Source organism: Monodelphis domestica, chromosome 4 (genome assembly GCF_027887165.1).
Source record: "Monodelphis domestica isolate mMonDom1 chromosome 4, mMonDom1.pri, whole genome shotgun sequence".
In the NCBI taxonomy this organism is placed as follows: domain Eukaryota; kingdom Metazoa; phylum Chordata; class Mammalia; order Didelphimorphia; family Didelphidae; genus Monodelphis; species Monodelphis domestica.
The window spans coordinates 299,619,843-299,634,191 of NC_077230.1; the positions used below are offsets into that span (position 1 = coordinate 299,619,843).

General features: G+C 34.7%; 1 protein-coding gene across 5 annotated transcripts in view; it reads left to right on the forward strand.

The window, feature by feature from the left end:
• PAN3 (poly(A) specific ribonuclease subunit PAN3) overlaps positions 1 to 14,349 on the forward strand; it is a 150,600-nt gene that overhangs the window by 17,693 nt on the left and 118,558 nt on the right. For all 5 annotated transcript variants that reach the window (XM_056794726.1, XM_056794723.1, XM_007495259.3 and 2 more), the window contains exons 2-3: positions 7,518 to 7,639; positions 12,661 to 12,727. In XM_056794726.1, coding sequence (XP_056650704.1) covers positions 7,518 to 7,639; positions 12,661 to 12,727 — 189 coding nt within the window. The remainder of the gene's footprint in view (positions 1 to 7,517; positions 7,640 to 12,660; positions 12,728 to 14,349) is intronic.

The window sequence follows — 14,349 nt, forward strand, 5'->3', positions numbered from 1 at the left end:
GTTTCCCAGTCAGGGCATTGAAATTAAAAATACGATCTAGTAGGTGTGTTATTCCTTTTCACAAATTGTCTCCTTATGTGTTGGAGATTTTGTTCAGTTAAATTTTCAAAGCCAAGCAGGTCCTCTGCTACTTCAATCACCCTATTGCGGAACTTTGATGGATGTTCCCCACTCTCTTGCTTCAATTTCTCAAATTGTCCCCAAGTGTCTGCTCATTTTGAACAACTTTTCATTGCCTCTAATAGATCTTCTCTGGCCTTTTTTAGATCATGTAGATTCACATTATTAGCTAACTCTTAAGTTGTGAACTTCAATCTACTCCAGCCTAATTAGACATACTTTAGGGGAAGATAAAGTTGTAAACTCCTAATTAACCAATGAGGGTACTTAACTCATACCTTATAGTGAAGCTAAAACTTAAGCTGTCTATTTTTAGATCTAGTACAAAAGGGTGTTAAGTACCTATAAAGGTTAAATTAATTACAAAAAGATCAAATAACTCACAAAAGGTAAGCTTAACAAAGAAGTGTGAAGTACCTTGGAAGATATAATCTAATCTAACCAGAGAAGGTGAGAACTAAAGAGTGGATAGTCCTGGAGAAAATCTAATCAAAGAAGGTGAACACTAAACAATAGGCAGTCCTGGAAAAAGTGTCCACTGTGATTAGTAGATGTGAAAATTTAGGGGAGGTGACATAAAAAGAAAATTTCTTTAAAAGCAATTTGAATTCAGTTTGGAGTGCAATTGGAACTCAGCCTGGAGGATCTCACTCAGACAGCTTCCTTGGAGATGGTTTCGCGGTGAGTGATAAGACTGACTACGGCTCAGGGAAGCCTCTTTGCCTGCTTTAACTACTGCCTGGCTCCGCCTGAGCCAGAGCAGTTTAAATTAATTCATTCTCTCTCTCTCTCCCTCCCTCCTTAATTCCTTCTCTCTATATTAATTAAAATCACCATAATTCCCAGCTGACTTGGGTATTTTATTATTTGGAAATTTTCCCTGATGACCAATTATTTTGATTTGAAGTCACAAAGCTAAAATTATCCTTATAAAGTCTATTCCTTCCTCTGGCCATGATGTTAAATTTGCATTATTTCTAGTTTCATCAATGAATTGTTGCTTTTCCCTTTTTGAAAATAATTCTGAGAGAAGAATTTTAGTGTCCTGGAAATTGGGATCATAAAGACTAAATTCTTTCAAGCAGCAGGCATCCGTTTTTTCAGACTTTCAAGGTCTGCTTCTGTAAACGGCTTATATGTTTTAATATGAATTATGCCGCTGTCTGGTTGTAAGCTTGTTTGGTCTCTTAGTGACAACATTGGTATTCCCCCTTCTGCCCCATCTGTTTTTTCTTGCTTAGCTACATTGTTATTTTTAGGTGTGTCTTGTGTGTTAATATCTTTGCAACTTTGTTTCTCCTCAGTTAGTTTCTTAACCATTTGATTTAGCTGTGTCATCTCCTTCCTCATTGCTAAAATCATCACTGCCATTTCATTGTCTTTTGGTTTTTCCCCATAAATTGGATGCACACATTTTTTCAGGGCATAGTATAATTGTATTAAAGAGAATAATTCTCCAGCATATGTGGGAATGAATGAAATCAAGGAATCTACACTAATCTTCAGCCATTGAAAACTTTCGTAGATTTAAGCAGAAAATATTATCTGGAATCATGACAAAAAAAATAAGTTGTAAACCATATAAAAGAAATATCCTATTAAGGCTAGATAACCCATGGCAAGTAATAATTTCTTTGCCATCTTGTATCTTGAAAAACCTTTTGCAAAGGAAAAAATGTTTTTTACGTCTGGCCCTTTAAGAGTTGCCTCCTCCCATGATTTTGGCTTTCAAGACACTATTTTCTCATTTTAGATCAATTGCCTCTAATTTCAGATCTTGGTTTTTAAGTTCTTTTCCCAATTGTCTTCAACCTCTCAATTGTGTTTTGAATTGCATTTTGCGTTCTTCCAAAGCCTGTGTCCAATTCACTGGGATTTCTGATTTATCCTTTGTGGATTTCTCCCCCTGTCTTCCGTTTGCTGAATAGAAGCTGTCTATTGTATTTTCTTTATTCTTTTTCTGTTGTTTGCTCATATTTATCCCTTCTTTGTTCCCTGTATTCTTTCTCCTCATTTTTTTGGTTTTGGGGGCTTCTGTCAATCTCCTCTCTTTTAGCTTTGATAGAGGATGCCTCGGTGCAGTCTGTGGGGGAGGGTTGTTCAAGTTTGAGCTTCCCTGTCCTCTGGAGGCTTTTGAATGGATTAAAGCCCAGCAGTCCCTGAGGGAGGCCTGTTGGAGCCTATGCTTCCCTGAGTTCTGAAGAGTTTTGATGGGATTAAGTTCACCTGGGTTGGGCTGGGTGTGCCCTGAGGCCAAAACCTCCTGGTAGCAATATGGAGGATCTCCATGGTCCTGATCAGGCTGCCAGTTCTATTCTCCCTCTCCAGCTCCTTCCCTGCTGTCTGTGTTCGAAGCTTTGAGCTTGGCACAGCCCTGCCCATAAGGTACACTCTCCAGACCAGTGCCTTTGCCTTCCCCGAGGTTCCTGCTGCCTCTGGGGGCTTAGCGCTCTAGGTGGGGGGAGGGGTCCTGGGACCTTTCTTCTGCCTTCCCCTTAAAAACCTGAGTGTTCTCGGATTCCGGCTTTTGGAGGTGGGTACCTTTTGAATTGAGTCCAGCAGGAGGGTTCCTTGGCTCTGTCTTGTAGTTAGGTTTGATTTTCAATCCCCTAGAAGCATTCAGTTTGTGATCAGTAAGGAAGGGTAATCAGAGGTCTGAACTTCTGCTCCTTCTAGGCCACCATCTTGACTCTGCCCTCCAGGGCCCTTTCAAGTAAGATGAAAATTGCTCATGGTAGCAAACCCCAGGTATGCAAACATAGGTAGTTTAAAAGGCAAAATGAGATTTGGGGATGACCCCAGTCTATTTTTTGCTTTTTTGTTGTCTGCTATTCCTGCCTTTTTTTTATTTCATCTGAAGTGTATTCGATTCTACTCCTTATTTTCCACAGAGTTTCAGTGTATAGTTAGATTCTATTTTCTGATCCATACATACTGGTCTCTTATTTCTTTCTTTTTTTTGGTGAGCTCATCCCATTTAGTTTCACAGTTGTGATTGCTCATTTTATTCAACCAATACTTTCCAACGCCCTTTCAAGTAAGATGAAAATTGCACACGGTAGCAAACCCCTTAGTATTTCTTATATAAGCATTTAGTTGTATGTATGACTTTTTAGGCTTACCAGGCTAACAGCATCACTACTCTTATACATTGGAGCCATTATTAATATCTAACTAGCTGTTTAAAATAAAGAGAATCACTGCTCTGATATAGGCACAACTTGTTGAACTCTGGATAAAGACTAAGGACTATAAGGATAATTTAGGGTCATGACCTAATCTAAGTTTGATTTTTGGTTGCCAGGGGATATCCCAAATAAAACACCCATGTCAGTTTGGAAATCTATGGTGGTTTAATCAATATAGGGGGAAGAGATCAAGGAGAAGAGAGAGCGAAAGGGTATAGGATTTCACCTGCCTGGCCTGTGCCAAGTGGAGTTCAAAGTCCTCCACCATAAGGTTTCTGAAGAAGATTAGAGGCTTCTACATGGATAGTGTTTGGAAGGTAAAGGAGGAAAAATCAACCTAAACTCCAAGAGAGCTCAGAGAAGATGCCTCACCTGAACTAGTTTACTAGGCTTGCTCCAGTATAGTATCAAGAGAAACTCATTGCTAAACCGGACAATAGCTGCCGCCACGCCAAGAAGCCAAAGGGCTCAGCAAGCTGCTGCCAGCCACCTCTCCACTGCCAAAGAGAGTAGGTTAGAGGAAGTGACGTGAAATGTATAGATAGTTTTATATCATTTTCCTGTGTTTTGCCTGTACCAATGGTATCTTAAGCTTGATTTAGGACAGACCAGGGGTCTATCAGCTGTTTCTGATTTGTCATTTGCTAGCACATACCTGTCATAGGCCATCCTCCTAGATACTTAATCCTTAAGTATGGGTGTAGGCATTTCTGATTTTGTTAGACTAAGTAGGGTAGAGTAATTTAAAGTTCAGGCAGGAGCTAATGTTTGACTGGATACAGTATAATTATTAAATCTTCTCAGAGTGAGAATGGGCAGGATTGGGTGATGTGTTGTGAAACCATGCTGCTTGGGGAAAATAATGTGGATTAAAATTTTTTTTATTATGTGTTTTTCTTTCTGCCTTTACTTTTTCAATTGTCAATCATATATACTTGAATTCACGTGTGTTGAATTGGTATAAAAAAGGTCCTACTGTGTTTTCTGTTATCATATTTCTTTTGTTTTCTTTCTCTTTCTTATTTTTCCCCTTTTCAAAAATATTTTGCTTTTAAATCACTGCCTTCCTTCATCTGTCTCCTTTTTTAACATCCCCTTCCTCTCCTATTTCCCTGTTGAATAAGTTACATTTCTCTACACAACTAAGTCCGCGTATGTATGTATATCTATGTCTATGTATATGTATGTATATATTTATGTTATGCTTTTCCCTCTTTGAACCAATTCCAGTGAGAGTGAGGTCCATGCATTGCTCACTATCCTGTCATTTTCCCCCTTCAGTGTAAAAGCTCTTCCTTGCTTTTTTTATGTGAGAAAAATTTCCTCATTTTATCTCTCCCTTCCCCTTTTTCTCAGTGCATCCTTTTTGCTACCCCCTCATTTTTCTTTTCATGGTTTTTTTTTTCCTTTTGGAGATTATTCCAACATAATTGACTCATATCCATGCCCTCTTGTCTGTAAACTGCTAACTGCCCTAACACTGATAAAGTTCTTAGCAGTTACATGGATCGTCTTTCCATATAGGAATGTAAATAGTTTAGTTTTATCAAGGTCTTATTATTACTCTTTAAATGTCAAATGTTCTATTTAGCTTTGGTCTTTTTATCAGAAATGCTTGAAAGTCCTCTATTTCATCTGATGTTTATTTTTTTCCCTCCAGACGATTCAAATTTTCCTAGCTTCTTTGACTTGTGAAATATCATATTCAATGCTCCTTTAACATGGAAGCCACTAAATCTTGTGTGATCCTCACTGTGATTCCACAATGTTTGAATTGTTTCTTTGAATCGTTTTTCTTTGACTTGGGAGCTCTGGAGCATGACCATAATGTTCCTGGGAATTTATTGTTTTTGTTTTTGTTTTTCTAACTAAAAACCCTTAGCTTCTGTCTTAGAATCAATATTAAATATCGCAGAAGAGCAGTAAAGATTACACATTGGGGTTAAGTGACTTGCTCAGGGTCCTACAACTAGAAAGTGTTTGATGACACCTTTGAACCCAGGATCTCCCATCCCAACTCTAGGCCTAGCTTTCTATCCACTGAACTGCTTCACTGCTCCTGATTGGTAGATTGTTTCCATTTCTATTTTACCCTCAGGATCTAAGATATCAGGGCAATTTTCCTTGATAATATTCTAGAAATGATGTATATAGATTGCTTTTTTGGTCATATCTTTTGTGTATTTCAATAATTTTAAAATCATCTCTCCTTGATCTATTTTCCAAGTTCATTTTTTGATGTTGCATATTTTTTCTTTTTCTTTCATTCTTTTGGCTTTCTTTTATTGGTTTTTGATGTCTTATGGAGTCATTAGCTACTACTTGTCCAATTCTAATTTTTAAGGAGTTTTCATCTGTAAGTTTTTGTACCCCTTTTTTCATTTGGCCATTTCTGTTTTTTAAGTTCTTACGTGAATTTTGGTGCCAATTTTTAAAAAAGATGTTATTTTCTTCAGTATTTTTTGTGCTTTTTCCCAAGCAAATTCTTTTTCTTAATTTTCTTGCTTTGTTCTCATTTCTTTTCCAAGTTTTTCTTCTAACTCTCTTATCTCATTCTTTAACTCTTCCAGGAATTCTTTTTGGGGCTTCTGTCCAATTTGAATTTCTCTTTTAGGCTTTGCTTATTGATATTTTCATATTTTCATCTTCCGCTGAGTAGACGTCTTGACCTTCCTTGCCACTGTAGTAGCTTTTTTTGGGGATACTTTATTTGTTGATATTTGCTTATTTTCCAAGCCTATTTCTTGGCTTTGAATCTTGTGCTAAAGTGGTCTCTGCTCACCTAGGTAGGGTTGGGGACAGCCCCAAGCTTCAGGCTTTTTCATGATGTCCTCTGAGATAAATTGGGAGTCTGAAGTCTTTGGTTCAAGGTGGTGTCATCCTGGAAAGAGAGATGTTATTGCTCTCCTGGTCTGCCCTCTCATGTTTTGCTTGGAAGAGCCTCCTGGTCCCTTTATAAGATTTACTTTTTAACAATTAAAAAAAATGAGTTGAAGGAGAGAGGTTTTTGTGGTTAAGTTAGAATTGAATTTGAGGTTTTTCTCATTGCCTATTATATCATTAATGTAAAATTAATACAAAACTGCCTAATTTGAGGAATGTATTCATTTTTGAATGTATAATTGGTAAACTCTTCAGAGTTGCCTCTTGTGTATGCTTCTGTAGCTGTAGAAAAATATGAGGTGTGACTATAAAGTATTGAAACAGAATTTCTTGGGAGGTTTATGCTTAGCTAAAAACATTCCAATATGTTTCAATTTGTGTCAAGTTGCTCAGTTGTTATGCTATTAGTAGTTGTGAATGTATGTGTTTGTTATTTTGTATCAACATAAAAATAAGGTACTTTTCTTTGGAGCTAAGAATTTATATCAAATTATTGTGAGAAACCAAATGAATCTGAAAGTATCCTTGAACCTAGTGATGAAACTTGCTATCTCTCAAATGACCTGAAATAAATTCTGCAGTATTAGTCTCAAAATGATAACATTATAAAACTCTTTATCAGGGGAAACTAATTTTTGATACATATGAATGTGAAAATGTGAAAATCATAAAGGAAAATAGTGTTATCTGATATAAATGGCATTTTTCATACAGAACTTACACTACAATGCTAAGTATTCAGTCTTATGTAGAAATTTTTTCCCTTTTAAGGGAGCCACTGTAAAAGAAAAAAAGATTTGACTGTGATGCAATGATTAGTGTTGTTACCATCTCAGTGTTCCACGTAGTGTGATATCTGCAGTGATATCTGAAAGTTCTCAATAAAAAAATTACCCCCCTGCTTGATTTTCCACTTTGTTCACCACACTTGGCTCTGAATTTCTTTGGATTGTTTTTAAAAATCCAATCTATCATCAAAGAAAGATTTGCTTACCACTGAGGATTTTAAAAAGTGCTCTCACTGGCTGTCAAGACTGTTCTAAGAGAAGAGTTCTCACAAGGTGATGAGGAGAGGCAGCATTGCTGGAATAAGTACATTGTTCCCCAGGGTGACTACTTTGAAGGGGACAACATTCATCTAATTGTGTAAATTCTGGTTACCTTTATTTAAAGAACAACAACCTCATTACTTTATAGTCACACTTCAGGTTGCCATTCAAATGAAATATTTCATGTTATTTTCTTATTTAGGGAAAGTGAAATTACATTAGTTTTGTCTTGTAAATGAAAACATTAAATGATTGAATTTTTTTTTTTTAATTTCAGTTCCTGGAATAGATGGAGGTGCTTTAACTGATAGTACTCTCACAGATTCCTATTTCAGCACCAGCTTTATTGGAGTCAATGGATTCGGAAGTCCTGGAGAAAACAAGTTTCCTATGATGCAGGTAATATTAGCAAGAATTTATTAAAATTCTAGTAGTTGAGCTATAGTTTATGTTAGTGGTCATTTAATTACTGAGGAGTACTTTTCAATTATGCTTTAGATCAGAGGAGAAAAGGATGTGCATCTTTAGATCATTCTGTTCTTAGGTAGGTGTACTAACTGTGGTAGCACTATATGTATCACCCCCCAAACGACAACAAAAGCTTTTTAAAAATAGGTTAAATCGTATTAAATTGAATGTAAAGTCAGTTTTAGAGAGAGAAAATGTTTTTAATATTCAGTAGCCTGAGAGTGATCAGGAACATGTAAATAGACATGAGTCTTAGTTTCCTCATTTATTAAATGAAGTTAATACTTACACTTACCATGCAGAATTATTTATGAAAACAATATAAATGTACAGTATACTTCTTATTTATACCCATACACACAGAGGTGGATATCTTTGAGTTCTTGCTTCTACTAATGTAGATAGGAACACCAACATGCTTTCCCATCCTGCTCAGTTCTCTCCTTGACTTTCTGGGATATTTTTTTTTTAATTTTTTTATTTAGTCAATTTAGAACATTATTCCTTGGTTACAATAATCACATTTTTCCCCTGATGTGCAATTCCACTGGGTATTATCTATGTCCTTGATCAGAACCTATTTCCATGTTGTTGATGTTTGCACAAGGATGATCATTTAGAGTCTACTTCCCCAGTCATATCTCCCTCGATCTGGCATACTTGTATAAGATATTTCACCTACCCAGAAAGCTGGTGGCCCATCCTATGGTTCTGTGAGCATCTCAAGAGTAGAGAGATTCCTGTTCTAGATGCCACTTCTTGATAGCATGCCTCTTTTAGATATTTCATTTTCCAGTCTGGATGGTTAAATTCTTTTTGTTTTACTGTGTTTTTTTACCAAGGAGACCTGGTAACTAATTTTCTGGGGATTCAGTGCTATCAGTACAGTCTCATTGCTGATTAAGTATATTTGGAGAACCTTACAAATAACAGAGAGTCTTTTCTTTCTCTTGTTATTATGCATTTGTGTATATATTTTTTGTTTTGTTCATTATATAACAAAAGGAAGATGTGTTTGTAAGGGAGTAAGGGCAGTTCACATATGTGTATGTATGCATACTTGCATACATTCATACATTTTATTCGCTATCTAGAATTACTGTATTCTTTTGAGTCACTGTAATATAGTGGGAAAAGCACAGGACTTGGAGACAGGACAGTCTCAGGTTTGGATACTGTCTCTGATAGTTTTTATTTTTTAAAATTTTGTTTATTTTTAAAACCCTTACCTTCTGTTTTAGAATCAGAAGAGTGGTAAGGGCTTGGCAATGGGGGTCAAGTGACTTGTCTAGGGTCACACAACTAGGAAGTGTCTGAGATCAGTTTTGAACTAAGGATTCCTGTCTCTGGCCTGGCTCTCAATCCACTGAGCCATACAGCTGCCCTCTCTGATAGTTTTTAATAATGATGCTTGGCAATTCACTTCTGCAAGACTGAGTTTTTTCATCAATTTAAACTATCATCATTTCCTTATAGTATTTGTACTGGATCACTGTCCTAGCAGTCATGTGTAAGTGCCCAAATATTGTTTTGCCCAAAGCTTACCTTCCTTAGACTTTATAAGATTTCCATTTTGCAGAGCCATGATTGGGGGGACTTTCTTGTCAACAAGAAGTTAATGGGGAAGATACTTAATAAATTCTTGTTGGTTTGACTTTACATGATAGGGAAGTAAGAAAACTTTGAAGAGAAATGTCTCTCTCAAGTTCCTCATTTTATGTACCTTTTATAAAAGGGACTGGACCTTAGTTTGAAAAAATATAGTTAGAAAAATGGTAGTCAGTACTACAATGCTAATTCTATTGTTCTTTTGATTTTCAGTCTTTATCCACTTTAGTTTTATTATAAGGAAATCCTCATCTCTGAAATAGTTCATTTTAATTTGTCACAATATATGAAATCCTATGTGTGTGATTTTTTTTAAAACCCTTACCTTCTGTCATAGAATTGATACTATATATATATTCCAAGGCAAAAGAGTGGTTAAGAACGAAGCAATTGGGGTTAAGTGACTTGCCTAGGGTCATACATCCAGGAAGTATCTGAGGTCAGTTTTGAACCTAGGACCTCCTCCATCTCTAGGTCTGGCTCTCTATTCACTGAACCACCTACCTACCCCATATGTTTGTTTTTAAAGGTGTTTACATCACCAATTATAGGAATATTTACTAATATTTTTCACTGGCTTATTGTCTTCCTGTCTGATTAATTTGACTTACTCCAAACAATAAGGAAAAATATAAAAAAATAACATCTAAGAGGTATTTGAAAGATCTTTAGAATGAATAGCAGGTTGTGCTTTCTTTTGAGCCTGTCTCCTACTTCCTTAGCTGTATTGCTACCTAGTATAAGTTGTCAAATTTCTAAAGAAAGGTTTTGTCCATTATGATACTTTTATGTATCTTTATTTTACAAAGAAAAATGATCTTATTTTAAAATAGACTAAGAAGCCATTTCTCAATGTTCAGGTGTATTATCAAAGGTAACTGCAGTAGATAATCTTATATGATGTCAATCTTATTTTCCTAAGTTGAGATAAGACTTAAAGATTAATATGCTTCTAGAACCTGTTCACATTCCTGACTGAAGTTATATGTCACTAGATTCTTCTAGCCTGACAAACCTATTTGTAGGGGCCCTAGCCTAGAGGCGTTGGTCATATAGTCTGTTCTATATATTTTGAACTTGCCAGAACTTTTTGATGGGAGAAGAGCTGATAGGGAAAGGTAATTTTAATCAGTATTCAATTAAGAATAATTCCACAACAGATATGTTATATACTATTTGACAGATGCTTATTATGTAACATATGAAGTTTCTCTGTTTACATTGAATGTCTCCCAAAATCACAGCTAAGGAAATTTTAGACAATAAAGACATATTTTAGTCATTTTCATATATGTAAAGAGTAATCTAATGATTCCCTTTAGAAAACCAACTCTGAAACCTGTATTATATTCATACTTTGCTTTTCGTTCTGTAACCATATCAAATTTTTGGAAAATACACTATAATTGCTTTTTGAAAATTTTGAAATGGAATTTGTAAGATCAGTATTCCTGTCTTCCAAGTTTTTTATAAATTTCATCCATCTTAATTGCATTTTAAAGTTATGTTATGTTTCTCAGGACTGTATTTCTCACATAACTGAATTTAACAGTGCATTATTGTTAAATTCATTTATGTACAAAAGGGCTATGTAATTTATATCATGACTATAGTTCATTTATTTCTATTGTATATAGAAGTGTTTCCTAAGCAATAGAACTGGAAGGCATCATAGTGCTTTTTTTTTGCTAGCCCCTTTATTCTAGGGACTTGCCAGAAATCACAAATGTCAAGCTAAACTAAGTTTTGAATTCCAGTTCTCACTGTAAATCTACTTTTTCCATTATATTGCAGTACCTCTGTGAATAAGATGATGGGCATGCTTAAAAGTTTCATATACTCTGACTTTGTTAAGCACAAATTTTTGAAGCATCTACTTGTATATAATTGTTCATTTGACGGGAAATTGATATTTTAGGTTCTTAAGATTTTTTGCTAACTTTGGTTTAGATTAATAAGTGTATTTTAAAATTATTAAATTTCTTGAAAAAAATAAACTACTGATTCTGACTACCTACACTACCTCTTCTCCCCATGCAGTTAGTATGGAATAGTAGAGTTTTTATGTACTTTTCACTTTCTATCAGTAGGTTATCTCTTAAACAGCATGGGATTACCTTTCTATGTAATGCAAGACATTTAATATCTCAGTTGCCAAGAAAGTGACACTTAGTTAAATAAAATTACAATTCCTCTAAAAATGTACAAGTAATCATATTTCTTTAGCTAAAGTTCTTAAATGAAAGTATATTTTATGAATTATTGGAGAATACTGTTCCATAGTTCTTAATCTGGAAACAGTTATCACAGTGAAGATGTTGCTGGTATGCTTTCTTGAATTGCTTCCTTGATATAATCCAGTTATTTTGAGTTTAATGATCTTTGGGAAGGTAACACATTTTGAAGGGGGAGAATGATAAAATTTCTTTATGCACATTTAAGAAGGAGATTTAGCCATTAGCATGTTCCTTGACAGGATGGCTTAATTCTATAGTACATTTACAATAATCTATACATATCAGTTGAGGCTTTCTATGGAATGTATCATTTGCTAATGAAGAACTCTGTAGAAAGTGTATATGTTTTAGAGGCAGTTTATCATGTTGAAAGCTGTTGGAGTGTTTGATGCACAGTGAATAGATTTCACTACTCTTATCATGATATATATCCATATATGAGGTGCAGTTGAAGGAACTGGGAAAGTTTATGGAAAAGATAACTTGAGGAAATATTGAAAGCTGTTTTGTTTCTAGTATTTGAAGGGTTATTATGTGGAAGAGAGATTAAATTTTTCCTGTTTGTCCCAGGAGGGTGGAACTGAGAATCAAGGATGGAAAGTGGCAAGTAAGCATAAAAGCTCATTTAGAGAAGAAAAGTTTCTTAACAGTTAGAACTTAGAGGTCTTCAGGTATGATCACTTGTTGGGTATGTTACAGTGAGGATTGTGTTTAGTATGGATTGGAATAGATGGCTGTTTTCTTTCAACTCAAAGATTCTGTGAGGCTTTGATTCATACTTAGGATCCCACAGACCCATGAATAAGTGGGAAGATAAAAAGGTCAGTTAACTTAATCAATTGTCTGGTTATTTGGACAAAGATGGAAAAAAATAGGATTATTTATTCAGGTATTAATTAGCTATTCACTCATTGTGGTGGGTATTGGAAGATAGGAATATAATTGTGGAAGATTACAAGTTCCATATTTGTTTTATGATGAAAAATAACTGAATATATTATTGTCTATTACTGACTCAGTTGACTTTTTATAACTTTCTTATATATTTATTCTTCAGTTCTGTATGCCCTTTCCTCTATAAAGTCCTTTATCTATTTTATTTTTCAGAGGATGACTAATAGCAGCAGTTCCCCAAGCCTTCTTAATGACAGTGCCAAGCCATATGCCAGCCATGGTAAGATCTGAAACTTTTTAAAGGATGTTCAAATAGCTTCAGTAATATTAATTTCTAAACTCTTATGCTGCGTTTCTGAATCAGGAAAAAAGGTAAAAATTTTTGTATTAACTTTATTACATTATCTGTTTGCATAATTCAGGATTTAAAAAAAATTGCCTTGGATTATATTCTAAAGTCAAACAACTGAGATTTTATATTTTCTACTTGATTTTTTCTATTTCAGTAGGAGAAATAACCCCATTAAATATTGAATAAGATACTAAGTCATTAGGTTTTAACTTTGAAATATTGAAATCATGTAATAGAATAATGTCATTAATTTTTAAACCTAAATATAAATTTGCAGTATTTTGTTATATATTTCTCTCTTTCCTTTTGGTACTTAGGGTCTAATCTGCTGGGGTTTTCCCCTTTTTTGTATTATTAATTATTTTACATTATTAAATTAAGACTAATAGTAGCAATTAGTCATTGAAAGTAGGCCCTGTTAAAAAATTGTTTTTAAATGGCTAAATTCCACAGTAATTATGTTTTAAGGGAGTCAGTGTTCTTCCAGTTATGTAAATCTTAAAATTAGTATATAAATTCCTTAACCAAAAAACTGAAAAAAGTCAGAGGAACATAATTATTAGGCCTTTGGTAACTGAAGATTAAGAAATCACAAATGTAGGCAAAATATTACAATACAGATCAGTAGGTAAATAAGATTTGAAGACATTTAATTTTATGTAGCAGCTAGGTTATTGAAAATTGTAATATCCTTTTTAGTTACCATTTTTGGGGCAACATTCAGCTATAGAAGATGAGAGTTTTTGACTAGGAAAACTTAATGATTTTATGTGGACAATTCTTTGAAACAGCTAGATTTTGATATAGAGGAGGGAAAGCTGTGTGATAGAGTTAATAAAGTACTGACTCTGGAGTCATGAGAACCTGAGTTTAAATTTTGTTTGTGATTTTTACTGCCTCTGTGATCTTGGATTAGTCGCTCAAAACTCCCTAGGCCCAAGTTTTACTCATTTGTAAAATGAAAAAGGTTGGAGGTTCCTTCTACCTTTTTTAGGTCTATTTCCTATGATCTGATGTTTGTCTATTTAATTGGCTCAGTTCTTACCTTTTCAGTATGGAAATTAAACATGATGATTGTAAAATAAAGGAAAATATAAATTAGCTTATATAAAAGATACAGTCTAAATTCTAGGAAATCTCAGAAAAATATGGCTGAGAATTAAATAGCACAATCTATAAAACTAGCCTTGTAGTTTACCCTAAAATTTGTTTTGGGGGCAGCTAGGTGACTCAGTGGATGGAGAGCCAGGCCTAGAGACAGGAGGTCCTGGGTTTAAATCTGCCCTCAGACACTTCCTAGGCTGGGCAAGTCACTTAGCTCCCATTGTCTTGCTCTTACCTCTCTTTTGCCTTGAAACTAATACACAATATTGATTCTAAGATGGAAGGTGAAGATTTTTTAAAAATTGTTTTATCCATTAAAATTACCTTTGTTCCTTCTACATTTATCAGTATGATTCTTTCTTTGTAATCCTGCTTTGCCATATCATTTAGTTAAAAGGACAAATGCCTTTCCCCTCAGGCAAATATTTCTGTGAAATCAAAAAATG